Source organism: Narcine bancroftii, chromosome 13 (genome assembly GCF_036971445.1).
Source record: "Narcine bancroftii isolate sNarBan1 chromosome 13, sNarBan1.hap1, whole genome shotgun sequence".
Taxonomy (NCBI): Eukaryota; Metazoa; Chordata; class Chondrichthyes; order Torpediniformes; family Narcinidae; genus Narcine; species Narcine bancroftii.
Genome location: NC_091481.1, coordinates 43,499,656 through 43,522,126, shown reverse-complemented (window position 1 = coordinate 43,522,126; position 22,471 = coordinate 43,499,656). Strand labels below are relative to the sequence as shown.

Genomic DNA, 22,471 nt, shown 5'->3' with positions numbered 1-22,471 from the left:
ACCTTGCAATAAATAGGAAAAGAAGGAGGCTTCGTTTTGTGAAGTTCCCAATGTATCCATATCAAGTGAAAGGTGTGCACTATTAATTCAAACTATCATGCCACATCAAATTTTAAAAAATGTGAAAGGTAAATCAAACCATGCTAAAGGTTTTTTTTTTAATCCATTCTAGGCTTCTGTTCCAGATGTAGACATGGTTGTGGATGCAGTTCTTTTCTTGTGGCAGAAGTACAAGCCTGTTCTGCAGAGAGACATCTTTAAAATGAGTGGTACAACCAAATACCTGAAGAAGGTAGAAGGCTTTGAGAGGGTATGTGCAACCGCTAATGTTAGATTTGATTACATGGGTCATGATGACTGGAAAACACTGCCAAAAAAGAAATCTGAAATCTTCTTTGGGTGGTTCTGGCATCTGCTCTTGTTTTTTTTTCACAGAACCAGGAATATCTTGCCCAGTATCCATCTTTGGTTTGGCTCCATATTCCCTAACGGCAGAGAAAGTGGCCATAATGTATGCTGTTTAGAGTAATTCAATTTCCCCACTAATTTTTCCTGTAATCTATTCTACCTATATTTCTATCAACTTGTGTTTGCAGGAAAAATGTGATTGTACTGGAAAGAATTCAGAGGAGATTCATCAGACCATTTGACATTCAAACTGAAGGTGTTGGAAATAGAATATACAACACAGTACATGCCCTTCGGCCTCGATGCTGTGCCAACCCATATGGTCAGGTGGCAGATCTCTCAGTGGGGGAGCATTTCAGTGAGAGTGACCACAACTCCCTGTGCTTTCACATCTTTTCTCTTTGGCTTGGCTTCGCGGACGAAGATTTATGGAGGGGGTAAAAAGTCCACGTCAGCTGCAGGCTCGTTTGTGGCTGACCAGTCCGATGCGGGACAGGCAGACACGATTGCAGCGGTTGCAAGGGAAAATTGGTTGGTTGGGGTTGGGTGTTGGGTTTTTCCTCCTTTGCCTTTTGTCAGTGAGGTGGGCTCTGCGGTCTTCTTCAAAGGAGGCTGCTGCCCGCCAAACTGTGAGGCGCCAAGATGCACGGTTTGAGGCGTTATCAGCCCACTGGCGGTGGTCAATGTGGCAGGCACCAAGAGATTTCTTTAGGCAGTCCTTGTACCTTTTCTTTGGTGCACCTCTGTCACGGTGGCCAGTGGAGAGCTCGCCATATAATACGATCTTGGGAAGGCGATGGTCCTCCATTCTGGAGACGTGACCCATCCAGCGCAGCTGGATCTTCAGCAGCGTGGACTCGATGCTGTCGACCTCTGCCATCTCGAGTACCTCGACGTTAGGGGTGTGAGCGCTCCAATGGATGTTGAGGATGGAGCGGAGACAACGCTGGTGGAAGCGTTCTAGGAGCCGTAGGTGGTGCCGGTAGAGGACCCATGATTCGGAGCCGAACAGGAGTGTGGGTATGACAACGGCTCTGTAAACGCTTATCTTTGTGAGGTTTTTCAGTTGGTTGTTTTTCCAGACTCTTTTGTGTAGTCTTCCAAAGGCGCTATTTGCCTTGGCGAGTCTGTTGTCTATCTCATTGTCGATCCTTGCATCTGATGAAATGGTGCAGCCGAGATAGGTAAACTGGTTGACCGTTTTGAGTTTTGTGTGCCCGATGGAGATGTGGGGGGGCTGGTAGTCATGGTGGGGAGCTGGCTGATGGAGGACCTCAGTTTTCTTCAGGCTGACTTCCAGGCCAAATATTTTGGCAGTTTCCGCAAAGCAGGACATCAAGCGCTGAAGAGCTGGCTCTGAATGGGCAACTAAAGCGGCATCATCTGCAAAGAGTAGTTCACGGACAAGTTTCTCTTGTGTCTTGGTGTGAGCTTGCAGGCGCCTCAGATTGAAGAGACTGCCATCCGTGCGGTACCGGATGTAAACAGCGTCTTCATTGTTGGGGTCTTTCATGGCTTGGTTCAGCATCATGCTGAAGAAGATTGAAAAGAGGGTTGGTGCGAGAACACAGCCTTGCTTCACGCCATTGTTAATGGAGAAGGGTTCAGAGAGCTCATTGCTGTATCTGACCCGACCTTGTTGGTTTTCGTGCAGTTGGATAATCATGTTGAGGAACTTTGGGGGACATCCGATGCGCTCTAGTATTTGCCAAAGCCCTTTCCTGCTAACGGTGTCGAAGGCTTTGGTGAGGTCAACAAAGGTGATGTAGAGTCCTTTGTTTTGTTCTCTACACTTTTCTTGGAGCTGTCTGAGGGCAAAGACCATGTCAGTGGTTCCTCTGTTAGCGCGAAAGCCGCACTGTGATTCTGGGAGAATATTCTCAGCGACACTAGGTATTATTCTATTTAGTAGAATCCTAGCGAAGATTTTGCCTGCAATGGAGAGCAACGTGATTCCCCTGTAGTTTGAGCAGTCTGATTTCTCGCCTTTGTTTTTGTACAGGGTGATGATGGTGGCATCACGAAGATCCTGAGGCAGTTTACCTTGGTCCCAACAAAGCTTGAAAAACTCATGCAGTTTGGCATGCAGAGTTTTGCCGCCAGCCTTCCAGACTTCTGGGGGGATTCCATCCATACCTGCTGCTTTGCCACTTTTCAGTTGTTCGATTGCCTTATATGTCTCATCCAGGGTGGTATCCAGCTCTAGCCTTAGGGGCTGTTGAGGGAGCTGGAGCAGGGCGGAATCTTGGACTGAGCGGTTGGTACTGAAAAGAGATTGGAAGTGTTCTGACCATCGGTTGAGGATGGAGATCTTGTCGCTGAGGAGGACTTTGCCGTCTGAGCTGCGCAGCGGGCTTTGGACTTGGGGTGAGGGGCCGTACACAGCCTTTAGAGCCTCGTAGAAACCCCTGAAGTCGCCAATGTCCGCGCTGAGCTGTGTTCGTTTGGCGAGGCTAGTCCACCACTCATTTTGGATCTCCCGGAGTTTGCGCTGAAGATGGCTGCATGCGCGACGGAAGGCTTGTTTCTTCTCTGGACAGGACGGCTTTGTAAGGTGAGCCTGGTGGGCAGCTCGCTTCTTTGCCAGCAGCTCCTGGATTTCCTGGCTGTTTTCGTCAAACCAGTCCTTGTTTTTCCTGGAGGAGAAGCCCAGTACCTCTTCAGTGGATTGCAGTATGGTAGTCTTCAACTGATCCCAGAGGGTTTCAGGGGACGGGTCCGTGAGGCGGGTTGCAACGTCGAGCTTTGCTTTGAGGTTTGCCTGGAAGTTTCCTCTCGCTTCGTCTGACTGCAGTTTTCCAACATTGAACCTCTTTCTGGGGGCTTTATTGTTCCTGGGCTTTGGCTTGAAGTGAAGGTTGAGCTTGCAGCGAACCAGCCGGTGGTCAGTGTGGCATTCCGCGCTAGGCATGACCCTGGTGTGGAGCACATCTTGTTTGTCACTTTCTCGCACCAGGATGTAGTCCAGGAGGTGCCAGTGTTTGGATCGGGGATGCATCCAGGTGGTCTTAAGGCTGTCCCTCTGCTGAAAAAGGGTGTTTGTAATGACAAGCCGCTGTTCTGCGCAGAGCTCCAACAGGAGGCGCCCATTGTCGTTGCACTTGCCGACGCCATCTCTCAGTGGGGGAGCATTTCAGTGAGAGTGACCACAACTCCCTGTGCTTTCACATAGTGAGCAGACAAAATGGGAAAATTTAAATTAGCTATATTTTAGCCCAATATATCCTCTAAATGTATGTGTGCAACTCAGGAAGGTACTTTATATCATATGTTCTGGCAATGTCCCTCCCTTTGAAACTATTGGAAAGAAAGATATTTACTGTACTATGTTTAATTCTTGATATAAATCTCTCTCTGAGCCCTTTTATTTTGCTATTTTTGGAGTGAGTGGACCAATGGACTTAATTTTGACTCCATCTCAATTCCATGCAGTTGCTTTTGCTGCCCTGATTGCTGGGAGGCTCGTTCTGCTTTGATGTTGTCCCTTCCACACATACACAATGGTTATTGGATTTGATGGCATCCCTTTCTCTGGAGAAAATTAGGTGTTAAACTATTAAAACAAGTATTACATTTTCTTCTCTTTGGGGTTCTTTTTTCAATTATTTTCAAAATTTATAGATCAATTATTTTTGTTCTTTAATTTATTTTTTTTCTTCTTTTCATTTTTTGAACTATTAGTATTGAAATTAGCCACCTGGTTCTGATTGTCATTGCTCAAATAATAGGATGGGGTTAGAAATTAGATTAGTTCTAGGTTTTCTTTTTTTCTTTTCCTTATTTATCGACAACATGGATCATATGTTTATTGTTTACTGTTGTTTAATTTTTAATTTATTTTTATCTGAACTTTATATCATATGTATCTATCTATTTAAAATTATTATTTTCTCAAAAACCAATAAAAAGATTGAAAAAGAAAGACGAAATGGGAAATTGTTGAAGTGGGGAAGGGTGAATGATGATGGGATGAGACAGAAACAAGGGAGAGTAAATTGGAAACAGATGTTCACAGCAGAAAGCACGGAAGTAACATGGAGGATGTTTAGGGACCACTTGTGCTGGGTTTAGGATAGGTTTGTCCAACTGAAACAAGGAAATGATCAGAGGAAAAGTGAAATATAGTTGACAAAACAGGTGAGGCAACTAGTTTAGAGGAAGAAGTAAGCATATATTAGATTTAGGAAGAGCTCATGAGAATTCTATGGTAGCCAGGGAGGGACTTTAGAGAGCTCGAAGGGGGCACAAGAAATCCTTGGCATGTAGGAATAAGGAGAACCCCAAAGTATTTTAAGCATACATGAAGAACAGAAGGATGATGAGAATGAAGGTAGGGCCATTTAAGGATAAAGGAGGCAACATATGCCTGGAGGCAGAGAGGGTTGGGGAGGTCCATAATGAAGACTTCAGAATTCATCAGAGAGAAGGGCCTTGATCAAGTTGAGGTCAGAATAGGAAAAGCTTGACTGCTGGATGATGTTGAGATTAGGAAAGAGCAAGTGCTATATATTCTTAAAAACATTAAGATTGATAAGTGTCCAGGGCCAGATATACCCCAGGTTGCTATGAGAAAGGAGATAAGAGATAACTGGGGCATTAGCTATGATATTTGCATCCTACTTGACCACAGGAGAGGTGCCAGAGGATTGGAGAATGGCAAATGTGGTTCCTTTGTTGAAAGAAGGTGATATGGAGGATCCTGGGAATAATAGACCTGTGAGTCTTACGTCAGTGTGTGCAAACTATTGGAGAGAATTCTTGAGGACAGGATTTACAAGCATTTGGAGAAGTCCAGTCTTCACGGTGATGGCTTTGTGAGGGTAAGGTTGTGCTTCATGAGCCTAATTAAGTTATATGAGTAACAAAAAAAACTAATGAGGGCAGGGAAGAAGATGTGATGTTATATCGATTATAGTAAAGGCATTTGACAAAGTCCCCGCAGGGGAGACTTGTTCAGAAAGTCATAAGCCATGGGATCCATGGATCCTTGACTGTGCGAATTAAATATTGGCTTGCCTGTAGAAAGCAGAGAGTAGAATTGAAAGTATTCTTCTTGGAGGTCAGTGACTAGTCAAGTTCTGCAGGGATCTGTTCTGGGACCCCTGCTCTTTGTGATTTATCTAAATTACCAAAATGAAGAAGTGGATGAATGGGTCAGTAAGTTTGCAGATGATGCCAAGGTTGGAGAGTTATGGATAGTGCTGAAAGCTGTTGTAAGTTACAAAAGGATACAGATTTAAGCAGAAATGTGTCAGGTGGAGTTCAATCTGGATAAGTGTGAGGTTATGTATTTTGGAAGGTCAAACCTGAAGGCAGATAACAGGGTTAATGGTCAGATACTTAAGATTGTAGATGAACAGAGAGCCCTTGGTGTCATACATCCCTCAAAGTTGCTGTAAATAGGACTGGAAATGTCAACCATGTGTGGAGTCTGTTTAAACAAAGGTTTATGGTGTACCTGCAAGCCATTGGAATCGATAGTGAACCGGATGCTCAGAAGATTGCACTGCTACTTACTGTGCTGGAACCTCAAGCTCCAAAGGTTTATAACACATTTGTTTTTGCTGAGGCAGATGACTAGAGCAAATTTGACAAGGTTATCGAGATGTTTGATGAACACTGTTCACCAAAGAAAAATGAAACCTTCAAGAGATATGTGTTTTGCTTGTGCATGCAGTTGCAGGAGAGAGCTTTGATACCTTTTTAAAAGACTTAAAATTAAAAGCAAGAACATGCAATTTTGATTTGCTGCAAGATTGAATGATTCATAATCAAATTGTGTTTGGGATTAATGATAGAAAGTGAGAGAGAGAGGTTGCTGTGTGAGATAGAACTTAACTTAGTTGGAACAGTGAAGATATGTCACGCCAGTGAATTAGCTCTGCAGAATGCAAAGAAATTCGGAGATAGTGTAAAAGTCAGTGAAAATGAAGGCATAGTCATAGCCACAGTGTCTGGACATGTATACAAACAAAAAATGTGATACAGGAACCAACAAAAAGATGGAGAGACATTCAATTGTAAACAATGTGGCACTCAACATGAGCCAAAGCAAAGCCCAGCTTATAGAAAAATCTGTAACAAATGCAAAGGGCAGAATCACTATGCAAAGCAATGTTTTTCCAAAGGGAAACTAAACAGAAGTAAAAGTGGACACACTATAGAAGACACTACACACTATAGAAGAAATTGCTCTCAGTGATACACTTTTCATGGGCATGGTGGTGCAGGAAGTGAACAGCGTCGAGCAGGATAAATGGATTGTGTCATTGCATAGAAATGGAACAAATATTCCTTTCAAGCTGGACAAAGGTCAATTTGATCTCTGAGTGTAACATCAGGGCAATGAAGATAATGCCATACATCCATGGAAATCATGTACTGCCCAAAGCCTACAATGGACAGAGCATCGACACGAAAGGTACATGTAAACTCAAGATGAAAGTTAAATTTAAAGAGCACAACCTCAGGTTCACAGGTGGACATAATTTACTGCTTGGTGACAAAGCTTAAACCTAGTCAATAGGGTGTACCACATTTACAGAGACCATGCACAGAACAGCTTAGAGGAAATAAAGATTCAATTTCTCGACATCTTCAAGGGGTTTGGAGTTCTGCAGTTAAAAGAGGACACACAGTCAGGAGTGCATACCCCAAGGTGGGTTCCAGCGCTGCTAAAAAAAAAGCTCAAGCAGGAAATCGACCAAATGATGGCACTAGGGGTCATAAAGAAAGTGGAGGAGCCCACAGAATGGGTGAATTCAATGGTGTGTGTCAAAAAGAAGAACGGTATCCTACGTGTGTACATGGATCCAAAAGACTTGAATGCCAATTTAAAGAAGGAACATTATCAGATTCCAACCAGGGATGAAATTACAAGTGAGATGGCTGGTGCAAAGTTTTTCACTAAATTGAATGCATCCCAGGGCTTCTGGCAAATAAAACTGCATGATGATACATTTAATACACTGTTTGGCTGATATTCCTGTCTGAGAATACCTTTCAGAATTTCCTCAGATCTGGAAGTGTTCCACAGGACAATGGAGCACATCATAGAAGGCATTAATGGGGTACGTGTGTACATGGATAATGTGATCTTTTGGGGATCCACACAGGAACAACACAACGCAAGGCTCATCAAAGTGCTACAACACATCCAGAAGAATGGATTAAAGTTAAACTAAGGTAAATGTCAGTTTGGTATGAAGGAAATCACCTTTCTGGGAGATAAACTGTCAGAGGCAGATGTGGAGCCTGACAAGAGCAAGGTGAGGGCAATTTTAGAGATGCCCAGACCCAGTGACAAAAAAGATGTATGGAGAGTGCTGGGAATGATCAATTTCATTGGTGAATTCAAACCTGTCTTCCAAAACAATGTACCTAAGGAAGATGTTATAGGACAAATGTAAATTCAAAAAGGCAAACAACCACGAGGAAGAACAGAGATAACTGAAGACCATTCTAACTACAGAACCAGTACTTTTGACGTTCTTTGACACATCCAGAAAGATGAAAATATCCACAGACAATTCAAAAATTGGAATAGGTGCTGATCTACTTCAGGCTATAGGAGAAAATTGGAGGCCAGTAGCATATGCATCAAGGATAATGACAATCTCTGAATGTCGATATGCACAGATCGAGAAGGAGTGTCTAGGCCTGGTCTATGGACTTGAGAAATTCTACAGTTATGTGTATGGTTTACCAACATTTATGGGAGACCACAACAATCAAAAAATATCTCAGTGAAATGTTGCTGAGAATCCAAAGACTGATGATGAAGCTACAATGTTATGATTTTGAATTGGTGAACACACCAGGGAAACTTTTATGTTAGCTGATGTGTTATCCAGGGTAACGATGCAGAGTGAAGCACACAATGAGAGTTCCACAGAATCAGATGTGAATCTCCACGTGAATCTGATCACTGAATCTCTTCCTGTATCTGACATGAAATCCAAGCAGATCACAGCTGAAACATAAAAGGACACAGTTGTACAGAAGGTCATCAAGAACCTGAATGAAGAATGACCTAGAGGTGAACGTCAACCATACGACAACATCAGAATTGAGCTAAATGTTGTCAATGAGCTTCTACTGAGACAGAGCAGAATTGGCATTCCTCAGTCACTGAGACAAGATGCTGAAATGGGTGATTGAGGGGCACCTTGGAATTGAAAAATTCAAGAGGAGGGCCAGAACTGCTGTTTATTGGCCAGGGATAAACGCTGACACTGACAGGAAGGTTTCAAGCTGTGAGACCTGTTTGAAGCATCACGCAAACAGAGAAAGGAACCCATGATAATAACTGACATACCAGCAGAACCATGACAGAAAGTTGGTACTGATCTGTTCCACATGGATGGAAATAATTACTCACTAGTTATTGATTATCTATTGAACTATCTGGAGATTACGCTGCTTTTTAGCACTTGTGATCCAATATATGAAATTGATCTTAGCAAGACACAGAATTCCTCAAATTGTCTTCAGTGACAATGGACCATGCTACAGTTGTAGAGAATTCCAGAACTTTGCAGAAGAGTATGATTTCTGACATGTGACTTCAAGTCCTCTGCATCCCCAGTCAAATGGTAAAGCAGAGAAAGGAGTTCACATAGTTCAACAGTTGCTCAAGAAAACACTAGACATTGGCTCAGATCCGTATCGAACTTTATTGAGTTACAGAATTTCCCCACTTGAACATGGCAGGTCACCTGCTGAGGGGACGTAGACTTCGCAACACACTTCACTACTCTGTAGACCCAAACAAGAACTGAGATGGCAAATGGACAAAAAAGTGACTGCAAGGGTGAAAAAAGGCAAACTATGACAAGTCAGCGAGAAGCTTGAACAGTGAGACTCAAACATACCAATATTTGGGACAAAAAAGCTACTGTTCTGGGAGAAGTAAATCCAAGATCCTAAGCTGTCAGAACAGAGGAGGGTCAAATACTGAGGAAGAATCAAAGGAATCTGCTGAAAATGCAAAGAGATATTGCAGGAACAGACAAATGCAGACGATTCAGCCTCCACAGAAACAGAGGAACTACCACCCATGCTAGTCAGTATGGACCAGCAGAGCTGACACAAGTATGTGCAGAGCTTTCACAAGCACCCGTGTTAAGAAGGTCCATGCAAGTTGTCAAAGCACCTGACAGAAGAAAAAGAACTGCACACTTAAAAGTTTGTGTTGCTGATGTTCATGTTACATTTGTGTTGAACTTTAAATTGAAAGGATACTATATTAACGTGTCATGTTTGATTAAACATCTCAAGGAAAGGGGCTGTGGTGATACCATCAGGAGGAGTTGGAGACAGAATGTGTGATATCTGGGGTACGCTGTTGCATCTTGGGTCGATTCAAGATGGATGCTTCCACATGAGGTCTGGCATGTGTATGTCCTTAGAGGTGGTTGTTTAGTTAATAAATCTAGTTGTTTTAAAAAGAACCCAAGTTTCTTTATTGTTATAAAAGAAACATTTTTTAACAAAGTGTATTGTTGGTATCTGGAATGTGTTGCCAGAAGAGATGGTGGAATATGAGGCAATGTCTACAATTTAGGATTTAGGTAAGCAAGTTTTGGAAGGATGTAGTTCTAATGAGGGCAAATAGAATTCTTGCAGATGAGCAAAAAAGTCTCGGTCATCCAGAACTGGCTGCTGAGGGATCTGCTATAAGACATCAGGATCAAATGTGGACGGCCCATTGAGTGGTTGGTTAAGTGTTCAGCCCAGTGGTTTTTCAGTCATTCCTGGTCTTTGATCAGGCTCAACCCATCAGATGACAGCAAAGGGGGAGGATCCTGATTGAGAAGGACCAGAAACTGATCTTATGGTTGCTGAAAAACTGATGGCCATGCGTCTGCATGATGTTCCACCACTTGACCCTCATTTCTCACAGTTCTATCTGTACTTTGGACTGCAGATGTTAAACTTACCTTTCTTTGAGACAGATGATAGGTCATTCTGCCAGTTCTTGGCTTGAAAGGCTGCTAAAATGGTCTTGTTGTTTTCATCAAACCAATCTTGATGCTCTCGGGTTTTCATTCCGAGTATAGTTGTTGCAGTCTGCGTGACGACGTCTTTGAACTATGTTCTCTTTTCAGAACAGGTTCCCATGAGCGGTGAATTGCTGGAGAGTTTTTCATTAAAGTACATTTTGAAAGCATTTGACTTGATCTGGATCTTGCAGTCTGCCGATGTTGAATGGCACTTTGACAACCTTTCATTGCTTACGATGCAAAGGAGCTATGTGTAGCAACCGAACCAGCCTGTGATCTGTCAACACTCAGCTCCTCGCCTGGCCTGGGTGATGGTAACATCTTGAAGGTCATGCTGGCATACGATGACGTCATCAAAGAGGTGCCAGTGTTTTGACCTTGGATGCATCCAAGTTGTCTTGTACTTGTGTTTGAACATCGCACTCCAAATTTTCAGCACAGGTGTTAAATTACTCATACTCAGCTTGCTTTTCAGTCTTCTACTGCTGAATGTTCAGAACAGACTGTTCTCTTTCTCAGTGTATTACTTGTGGATCAAGCAAAGCACACATGAAAATCAATGGAGTGTACTGGAAAGTGGGGTTGATGAAAATGGGAGTGGATCAGGGAGTCATGAAGGGAATGGTCACTGCTAAATGCTGACAGGTGGGAAGAGAAAGTTAGGTCTTGTGGTGGAATCTCTCTGAAGGTTGCAGTAAAGAATACACCTGGGTTCAGACCGTAGAAGTGACTCTGAGCTGCTGCTTTAATTCTCTATCCTCCTCCCACTCTGACCTGTCAATCTGTGACTTCCTGTACTGAGTAATATAGCAAGGTAGCAGGGCATGCAGCCCACCATATCCATGCCAACCATTGGACACCCATCCTGATTAATCCATTTTCCATCAACTGGCCTGGAGCCTTCGATGCCTGAGCAATACAAGTGCTCATCCAACACTTCTTAAATGCTGACAGCAACTTTGCTTCCACCACACTTTTTGGCAGTACATTCCAGGTACTCGCCACTCTAGGTAAAAAAGGTCCACCTCAGATCTCCTCTATATTTCTTACCACTTACCCTCAATCAATAGCCCCTTTTCCACTGGCACCTTGTTCCAGGAATTAATGGGAAATTAACCAGTTAAGGGTCCAGTGGAAAAGAAAAACAATCAGTACGCCAGCATCAAATGACATCAAATCACATCGGGGATTGATGGCCTCCACCCCTCTCATATCCCTGGCATATTCTGATGCCAGCGTGCTGATTAAACCAGTGGATAAAGGACAACTTCCATCCATTCCATTCCATTCGAAGGTAGACTCCGATCCCTGGGGATGAGTTGTGTTCAGTGGAAAAGCAGTCAGTGTCCTGGTTAAGGGTGAAAAGAGAACCAAATGGCTTTCTATCCCAGGACACAGTACAACCAATTAACTGGGATGCCAATGGGAAAAGGGCTAAAGTCAATCACCTATGAAATGAGGAAAAGTTTTCTTCAGTCTGTCCTGTTGTACTCATCATTTTATACATCTCAATCATGTCCCTTCTTATCTTTCTCCACTTCAAAAGAACAAAACTCAACTCTCCAGTCTCTCTTTATAACAGATACACTCTATCCCTGGCCACATGCTGGCTAATCTTCTCTGCACCTTCTCCAGAACTACCCCATCCTTCCTAAGATGTGGTAATCAGAACTGCACTGATGTCTGACCAGTGTTGAAAGAGTTGGAGCTTGATCTTTCTGCTCTTATATTCAATGCCTTGACTAATGAAGGCTAGTATCCCATTTGCCACCTTCAAGGATCTTTGGACTTACACTTTGAGATTCCTCTGTTCCTCAATACTCCCTTGGATCTTACCATTCATAGTATATGCCCTTACCTAAAATGCATCAACTCAGAACACCTCATTATTGTAATAACACCCAATAACAAGCTTGAGGAACAACACTTCATCTTCCGAATGGGCACATTGCAGTCTTCTGGACTCTTTTGAACACCACAACTTCAGGTAGCTTGATTTCTCTGTCAACCTTTTTCTTTTTAATGTAGGAACACATTTGGGCTTCAGTGCTCCAGCCGAGATTGAAATTTAACATATGGATGAATGTATTCCAGCCTTTGATATCTAAAACGCATAGTCCACATGGTAAACATTCCAAGTATTTTCCCATGCAAGAATTCTGAGAACACTAACAATAATCCTTGCATAATGAAGATTAAAAAAAACATCTCTTTTGTGTACTCATCTTGTGTTGACATTATTAAGGTGGTCATTTGACTATTCATTCTAATGATATTCATGTATTTATTTTTGTTTGTTTTCAGTGGATCCGCATCCTGGTAATTCTTCAAGAAGTGGCTCATTGGAGTAATATCGGGCACATTGACCCTGTACTGATGGTGGATATTGTACTGTACTCAGCAGGGATTCTTGAAAATCTGGCTGATTCAAGTCTAAATTCCAAGAACAAGTCAGGTATTGTTAGTTATCATGAGACACAAAATGAAAAATCACTTCATAAATATCATGGCAAGTGTTTTACATTTGGAACTTTGCTTTTTGCACCTTCATGAGATCACTTTTTTTTTCTAGCCTCGTGTTTTTTGTATTTTATATATAAGATTAGGCAAGTCTGTCAAATAGCTGTGTAATCATGAGCTTGACTTCACCTCCCATCCCACCACCTTTCAGATTCCATATAACTGGAATTTCTGCCACAAACAACATTATCCCACCACCAGACAGTCTTCCCCTCTCCTCTCTCTGCCTTCTGTAGAGTTCCTCTGGAAACCTCTCATCCACTCATCCCTTCCCACTAATTGTCCCCTTGGTACCTACCCCTTTGACCATAAGAAGTGTTGCACCTGCACTTACACCTCCTCCCTCACCATGATTTGATGCCCCATATAGTCCTTTCAAGGGAAGGAACACTTCACTTGAAAATCTGTAGGGGGTCATTTAAAATATAAATTTAAACATACATTACAGTAACAGACTCTTCTGGCCCATAGGGTTGTGCCCCTCAAATATATCAACTAACCTACAATCTCCGGGTGAGAAGAAATCGGAACACCCGGAGGAATTACTCACAGACACGGGGAGAATGTACAGAATCCTTACATACAGGGCCAGATATGAACCCAGATTGCTGGCGCTGTAATAGCATTGAGCTAACCACTACATCTGGAGCTCCTGCTGTGACCTCCTCTACGTCAGGGAGTCTGGACGCAGATTGGGAGATCATTTTGCTGAGCATCTTCGCTCTGCCTGCTTCAACAGCAAGGACCTTCCACCTGTTTCTCCTGCTTCTTGAGAAGGGCTCAGGCCTGAAATGTTGGATATCTTTTACTTTCTGAGAATGCTGCACGACTTGCTGCACTATTGTGTAATGCCTTCAATCTCAACATCTGCAGATTTTCTTGTTTTACTGTAAATTACAAGGAAAAAACATGCATTTCTGTAACTTGAACATATAATTATCAATTCCAACAGATCTACTTGCAAATAGAAATGATACAGCAACATCCACGCAAACTTCAAGATCAAATCAAACAGAATACTGCCGTCCAACTAATTTATTAATGGTGAGTTGCATGATCAATTGCAAAGAGAATTAAATATTCTATCTTCCAACCAGATAGCATTCATTCTGAGTCATTGCCAATCCTATAGCCTATCATTCTTTGATGACTGTGGTCTACAGGTCAGGATATCTAGGATCCAGTTGCAGAAAGGTCTAGGTTCAGGAGTTTGGAGATAAATTTATTTTGGATAATGGTGTTGAAGGCAGAACAATGTTCAATCAACAATAATCAGACATAGGTGCTCTAATTGTAAGGTAAAGGAGCAGAATTTAGCCATTTGGCCCATCGAGTCTGCTCTGCCATTCAAATCATGGCTGATGTTCTTGTTCTCTCATCCCCCTTCTCCCTGTTTCTTTTGACACCCGTACTCATAAAAAACCTCTGCTTTAAATATTACCCTGTCTTTGTCTCCACAGCCATCAAATGTAAACCATCCACTGGTTTAAGAAATTTGTCCTCTATTCAAAAGCAATGTCCTTTTATTTTGAGGCTATGCCTTCTGGACCGAGACTCTCCCACGACCGGAAACATCTTCTCCACATCCATTCGATCTAACTCTTTCAATATTAAGTTGGTTTCAGTGAGATCCCCTCATCCTTCTGAACTCTGGTGAGGTCAGGCCTCATATTTTCACATTCATCCCCGAGATAATTTTTGTAAACCTCTTTTGGACCCTGTCCTATGCCAACCTTAGACTTAGGGTCAAAAACTGCTTATAGTACTCCAAATATGATCACCTTGATATCCTGAAATGAATACTCCTGATTCAAGCTGCAAGTTCTTTGGCTTGGCTTCGCGGACGAAGATTTATGGAGGGGGTAAATGTCCACGTCAGCTGCAGGCTCGTTTGTGGCTGACAAGTCCAATGCGGGACAGGCAGACACGGTTGCAGTGGTTGCAGGGGAAAATTGGTTGGTTGGGGTTGGGTGTTGGGTTTTTCCTCCTTTGCCTTTTGTCAGTGAGGTGGGCTCTGCGGTCTTCTTCAAAGGAGGTTGCTGCCCGCCAAACTGTGAGGCGCCAAGATACACGGTTTGAGGCGATATCAGCCCACTGGCGGTGGTCAATGTGGCAGGCACCAAGAGATTTCTTTAGGCAGTCCTTGTACCTTTTCTTTGGTGCACCTCTGTCACGGTGGCCAGTGGAGAGCTCGCCATATAACACGATCTTGGGAAGGCGATGGTCCTCCATTCTGGAGATGTGACCCACCCAGCGCAGCTGGATCTTCAGCAGCGTGGACTCCTGATTCAAGCTGCAAGTTAACCTTTAGGGAATCCTCCACTCAAACTCCAAAGTTCCTTTGGACCTTTGCTTTCTGAATTATCTCCCCATTTAGTAAAGAGTCTTCATTTTTATTCCTTCTACGAAATTTCACTTCCCTGTGCTGCATTTCATCACCCACTTCTTTGTCCATTCTCCCCACCTGTCCAAGTTCCTCTGCAGACACTTTGCTTCCTCAACATTATCTTCTTATAATATGCAAACTTGGCAATTCCGTCTAATCACATCATGTGAAAAAACAGCAGACCTCTGTGAAACATCAGTAGTCACCAGCAATGAGCCACAAAAGGCCCCCTTATTCCCACTCTTTGCCTTCTGTCAGTCAGCCAATCTTCTACCTATGCTAGTATCTTTCTTGTAATACTGCGGGTTCCTATCTTGTTCAGCTAGCTTGTGCTCAGCACCTTGGCAATGGCCTGAAAATGCAAGTGAACAACTTCCACTGACTCTCCTGCTTGGAGTTATCCTGGTGTTCCAGGGTTAAGCAGAGGGCCAGGGAGATTGGATCTGGCATGGACCTGTGTAAGCAATTTGCACTGGATTGAAGTCTTCCTTAATGTGAGCCATAACTAGCCTTCATGATGAGGGGTATTGAGCCACTGGGCATTAAGAATCATTAAGGCATGTTATGAGTCTTGATGAGGAGTTTTGGCTCAAAACACTGGCCATTCTTTTTCTCATCACTGTTGCTCAACCTACTGAGTTCCTCCAGCAGAACATGTTTATCTTCAGATTCCAGCATCTGTAGTCTCCTGTGTATCCCCATGTTATCTTGTTTTCTTTGGCACAGGAATGATAGTAGACATACTATTAGGGAGAGATTAAAGTTCTTGAACTATAGAACCCTACAGAACAGAAAACAGGGCATTCAGCCCCTCCAGTCTATGCTGACCATCCTCTTGCTATTAACCTTCTCCTATTCCATAACCCTCCAGACATTTCCCATCCATGTATCTATCCAATTTATTCTAAAAACACAAAATTGAGCCTACATTCACCACATCAGATGGCAGCTCGTTCCACACTCACTTTCTGAGTGAATAGACAATAGACAATAGACAATAGGAGCTGAAGTAGGCCCTTCGGCCCGTCGAGCCAGCACTGCCATTTTACAGATCATGGCTGATCACTACCATCAGTACCCCTTTCCAGCCTTATCCCCATAACCCTTAACTCCTTTGCCCACTAGAGACTTATCTAACTCTCTTTTGAACATAATCAGCGAATCTGCCTCTACCATCCTCTGTGGCAGAGCATTCCACAGATTCACACTTCTCTGGGTGTAAAAAAATGTTTTCTCATCTCCGTCCTAAAGGGCCTACCCTGTATTCTTAAACTATGCCCTCTAGTCCTCGTCTCCACTCCCTAGCTTGTCTCCATTTAAATAATACTCAGCTTTCCTATTATTGCCCCCAAAATGGATAACCTTACATTTGCTTACATTGAACGTCATCTTCCATTCAGCAGCCCACTCCCCCAACCTGTCAAAGTCCCTCTGCATTTTCCTGACATCCTCCTCACACCCCACACCGCCACCCAGTTTCGTGTCATCTGCAAATTTGCTCAAATTATCAATAATCCCCTCATCCAAATCATTTACATAAATTACAAACAACTGAGGACCCAATACCGATCCCTGCGGCACTCCACTCGTCACATCCTGCCATCCTGAAAAAAACCCGCTTACCCCAACCCTTTGTTTCCTATTTCTTAACCAATTTCCTATCCATGTCAGCACCTTACCTCCAATACCATGCTCCCTGATCTTGCCCACTAGTCTCCCGTGCGGTACCTTATCAAAGACCTCTGGAAGTCCAAATACACCACATCCACAGGCTCTCCCAAGTCCACCCTCTTTGTCACATCCTCGAAAAATTCCAGAAGGTTAGTCAAGCATGACTTACCCTTAAGGAATCCATGCTGACTAGCCCTTATACTATTATTTCTGCCTGTGTTCTGCTATTACTCCTTTTATGATAGACTCCAATATCTCTCCCATCACCGACGTCAGGCTGACCGGTCTATAATTTCCCATTTTCTCCCTCCCTCCCTCTCCAATCCTCAGGGACCCCCCCCCGAATCTATGGAACTTTGGAAAATGTCGACCAGTGCTTCCACAATTTCCATAGCAACTTCTTTAAGCACCCTGGGATCCAGCCCATCAGGCCCTGGGGATTTATCAGCCCTCAGTCCCAACAATTTACTCACAACCTCCTGTTTCTGGATCTGGATATCCATTAGATCCCCTACTTCCCCAGGAAAGTTCCCCAAGTCTCTTGACACCGCATGACCATTACCCCCTAACTGACCATAACCTATATCCTCCTTGGTGAAGACAGTTGCAAAGTATTTGTTAAATTCCTCAGCCATCTCCTTGTTTCCGGTAATAATTTCACCCTTTTCCATTCTTAATGGACCAATTTTGGACCGAACCAATTTCTTCCTCTTCACATATTTAAAAAAGCTTTTGCTATCCTCCATTATATTATTTGCTAATTTCCTCTCGTACTTAATTTTCCCCTCTCTTATGACTTTCTTAGTTACCCTCTGATGCTCTTTGAAGGTTTCCCAATCCTCTAACTTCCCACTCCGCTTCGCTATCCTATACTTACTCCCTTTGGATTTGATATTACACTTGATTTCATTAGTTAGCCACGGCTGCCATTTGCATCTCCTAGAGCCTTTCCTCCACTTTGGAATAAATTTGCCCTGAAACCTGTGAAAAATGTTCAAAAATACCTGCCATTTTTGCCCAGGTGTCCTCCCAGCTAGTGTATCTTTCCATTTTATTTTGGCTAGCTCCTCCCTCATAGCTGCATAATCCCCTTTATTTAACTGCAGTACAGATGCTTCCGACTTCCTTTCTTTTTCCCTTTCTAATTGCAGCTCAAAAGCAACCATACCATGGTCACTATTCCCTAATGGCTCCCCTACATCGAGGTCACTTATTAACTCTGCGTCACTGCACAGCACCAAGTCCAGAATCGACTTCCCCCTGGTAGGTTCCTCCACTAGCTGCTCCAAGAAAGTATCTCGTAGACATTCAATAAACTCAGTCTCTTGTGCTTCTACCCCCGTCTGATTATCCCAGTCCACCTTCATGTTAACTACTGTATTGCTACCACTTTGACATGCCACTCTTAATTCCTGATTTATACTTCTACTGATATCTAAGCTACTTTTCGGAGGCCTGTAAATGACCCTCATTATGGTCCTCATGCCTTTACAATTTCTTAATTCTATCCAAACAGACTCTACCCCTCCTGTTTCAATGTCTTTCCTTTCAAACGCCTGAATTTCATTTCTTACCAACAGAGCTACCCCACCTCCTCTTCCTAACTTTCTGTCTTTTCTATAGGACGTGTACCCTGGAACATTTATTTCCCAATCCTGCCCTTCCCGCAGCCATGTCTCCGTTACTCTGACAATATCATAACCTCCCATTGCCATTTGTGCCTCAAGCTCATCCATTTTATTCCTTACACTCCGTGCATTCATACACAATACCTTGATACCATATCTCCTTTCTTTCTCCCTCCACCTTTGCTCATAAAGGCCCTACTCTCCTATTCTTTTTAGTTCCCTTTTTCCTTATTGTTTCACCGTCTAACGGAAACACCCCTATATTCACTCTCCTATCTGCTTCCCTATCAGTCCTGTTCCCTTCCCCCTGCCAAATTAGTTTAAATCAAATCTGACAGCATTTTTAAACCTAACTGCCAGTATATTGGCCCCCATTGCATTCAGGTGTAAACCATCCCTCCTGTAGAGATCTTGCCTTCCCCAGAAGAGATCCCAATGGCCAATGAACCTGAATCCCTGCACTCTGCACCATTCCTCCAGCCACACATTTAACCTCCTGATTTTATTATTTTTGCCCCCACCCACGTACAGCACAGGTAGCAGCCCCGAGATTACAATCCTGGAGGTTCTGCTTCTTAACCTCCTTCCGAGCTCACGGTAGTCCCTTTTCAGGTTCTCCTCCTTCATCTTATCCACGTCATTTGTACCCACGTGTATCAGGACTTCTGGCCGTTCACCTTCCCCCCCCAGGATACTCTGAACCCTATCCGAGACGTCTCGCACCCTGCCTCCTTAAACCTTTCCCCTTTGAGCTTTAACTATGACCCCTCACATTTATCTCCCCCAATCTGTGGAAAAAGCTGACTCGCATCCACTCTGTCTATACCTCTCATAATCTTGTAAATTTCTCAATTTTACCCTCATTCTTCTTCACTCCAAATAATAAAGTCCTAACGTTTAATCTATTACTGTAACTCAACTCCAGAAGACCCGGCAACATCCTAATAAATCTTCTCTCCACTCTTTCAATCTTATTGATATCCTTCCTGCAGTTAAGCACCCAGAATTGCACACAATATTCCAAATTTGGCCTCACCAATTGTAGCGTGCAGAAAAGCTCTCATGACTGGAAGGAGAACAAATGCTTTTATTAGCTTATAACTATGGGTAAGGTTTCACAGTAGTCTTCAGAAGGGTTCTGGGTTTAGTCAGGAAACCAGGGTTATATGTGAGCAGATGGGGGTGGAGTTGGGAGGCGGGGCCAGCCATCAGCACAACACACTACCAGTGAATCTCAGTTCACTGCATTCACCCCTTCCTGTAGAATTTAGGGTCTGTGAATGAAGACTGAGAACATGGGTTCAGAAAAAAATGGTTTAAAAATATACAGTTATTTACAAATTTACAGAATTAAGTGGTCCGGGTGTCTGGGGATCCTGGTGGAGTGCCTTGGACTCCTTGGGTCTCCTGGTCACCTTGTGTGGGAGGAGAGGTGGGTTGGGTCTCCAGCTCAAAGGTGGAGGGGAATGCACTTTCCTCCTGAACCAGATACCCTGATGCCCTGACTGGGGGTGGTGAGAATGAGCTCCGTGACTCGCAGGTCCCCTGAGGCAACAGATACTCTGTTCTGGCAGGTGCCAGGTCCCTGATGGAGACAGTGACCTCCCTGCCATCTCAGTACTCCACATAGACATACGTGGGATTGGCGTGGAGAAGTTTCACCCTTTCCACCAGGGGGCCGGTCTTGCTTCTCACGTGCTTCCTGAGAAGGATGGACTAGGAGTGGTGAGCCAGATTTGGAGTGTAGTTCTCGATGCTGACTTTCAAAAGTGAATAGGAGCTCTAGAGGAGTAGCATTGGTCACTGTTCATAGTAGTGACTGGATGGAATGGAGCGCCATAGGGAGAACTTCCTACCAGTGTGAGTCTGGAAGGCCTTTTGACTTCAGGGCCAGTTTGACAGCCTTCCAGTCTGTGACGTTCTCCTTTTCAACCTACCTGTTCCTCCAGGGTTGGAACTATTAGTCCTACTGGACGCGATGCACCTCACCAGCAGGTACTGATGTAGGTCATCACTCATAAAGGATGAGCCCCAGTCCTTATGAATATAAGGGTGAAAATAGAGTTTAGGGCCTTTATGACTGATGAAGTGGACATGTCTGGACATGGAATAGCAAACGGGAAGTGGGAGTACTCATCAATGATAGAGAGAAAGAAAGTGTTCCCATTCAAAGGGCCTGGATGACTTGATCAGGTGCAGCTTGCACTCCACACAGACCTGGCAAGACCTGGTCATTTCCATGATGTCTTCCATAGAGTAGGGTAGATTGCACGCCTTGACAAAATGAACAATGCGGGTAACCCCTGGATGGCAGAGCTCATTATGCAGAGACTGCAGTTGGCTGGTGTGTGCAGAGACATAGCTTCCTCTGGATAAGGCATCTGGAAGATCATTAAGAGCTCCTGGCTTATAAACAATGTCATAATTGTAGGTGGAGAGCCCACTCCTCCACCTAGCAATTTTGTCATTCTTGATTTTTTTCCCCTCTTGACATTATTAAACATGAATGCGACCGAGCGCTGGTCAGAGAGGAACGTAAATCTTCTACCAGCCAAGTAGTGTCTCCAGTGCCTCACGGCTTCTACAATGGCTTGAGCCTTCTTTTCTACCAATGGGTTCCGGAGCTCGTGGCCTTGTATTTCTGCGGAAAAAATGCAACCGGCCTGCCCGCCTGGTTGAGGGTAGCGGCCAGGACTATGTCCAAAGTGTCGCTTTTCACTTGGAAAGGTACAATCTCGTCCACCACGTGCATGGTGGCTTTCGCAATGTGGTTCCAAAGGTAGTTAAAAGCCGTTTGGGCTTCAGCTAAGAGGGGGAAATTAGTGGCTTTTAAGAGAGGGCAAACCTTATAAGCGTATTAAGGGATCCATTGGGCATAACACGAGAAAAACCCCAGGCATCTCCTCAAAGCCTTTGTGGTCCTGGGGATGGGGAGCTCTAACGGTGGAGCATCTATCGGAATCGGGGCCAATGATGTCATTCTCTACCACGTAGCCAAGGATAGCCAGATGTTTAGTCCTGAACGCGCACTTGTCAGTTATAAGTGAGATTCAGGGCTTTTGCTGCATGGAGAAAACTCTGGAAATTGGTGGCATGGTCTTCCAAGGTGTGGCCACAGATGGTGATATTATCGAGGTAGGGGAAGGTAGCCTTCAACCCATATTCATCCACCATTCTGTCTGTTATTAATACCGAAAGGGATCCTCCAGAATTGATAGAGTCGACCGTTAGCGTCAAATGCTGTAAATGGACGGTCTTCAGAACAGATTGGCAACTGGTTTCAGGTTTTTTAAATATTTTTTTATTTTTCACACTGTGAACCATGTCAACCAAAATATATACATAACCATATAACCATATAACCACTTACAGCACAGAACAGGCCAGTTCGGCCCTACTAGTCCATGCCGTAGCAAATCCACACCCTCCTAGTCTCACTGACCAGCATCCGGTCCATACCCCTCTAGTCCCCTCCTATCCATGTAACGATCCAGTCTTTCCTTAAATGTAACCAATGATCCCGCCTCGACCACGTCTGCCGGAAGCTCATTCCATATCCCTATCACCCTTGGCGTAAATAAATTTCCCCTCATGTTCCCCTTATAATTTTCCCCCTTCAATCTTAAACCATGTCCTCTAATTTGAATCTCCCCCTTTCTTAATTGAAAAAGCCTATCCACATTTACTCTGTCTGTCCCTTTTAAAATCTTAAACACCTCTATCAAGTCCCCTATGCTCCAGAGAAAAAAGCCCCAGTCTGCACAACCTTTCCCTGTAACTCAGACTCTGAAATCCTGTCAACATTCTCGTGAACCTTCTCTGCACTCTCTCTATTTTGTTTATATCTTTCCTAT

At 43.7% G+C, this 22,471-nt stretch overlaps 1 protein-coding gene across 1 annotated transcript in view; it reads left to right on the top strand.

Moving 5' to 3' along the window:
- cfap54 (cilia and flagella associated protein 54) overlaps positions 1-22,471 on the top strand; it is a 1,315,566-nt gene that overhangs the window by 842,650 nt on the left and 450,445 nt on the right. Inside the window, exons 14-16 of the mRNA XM_069909968.1 lie at positions 173-310; positions 12,717-12,867; positions 13,885-13,976. Of these exons, the coding sequence (XP_069766069.1) occupies positions 173-310; positions 12,717-12,867; positions 13,885-13,976 (381 nt within the window). The remainder of the gene's footprint in view (positions 1-172; positions 311-12,716; positions 12,868-13,884; positions 13,977-22,471) is intronic.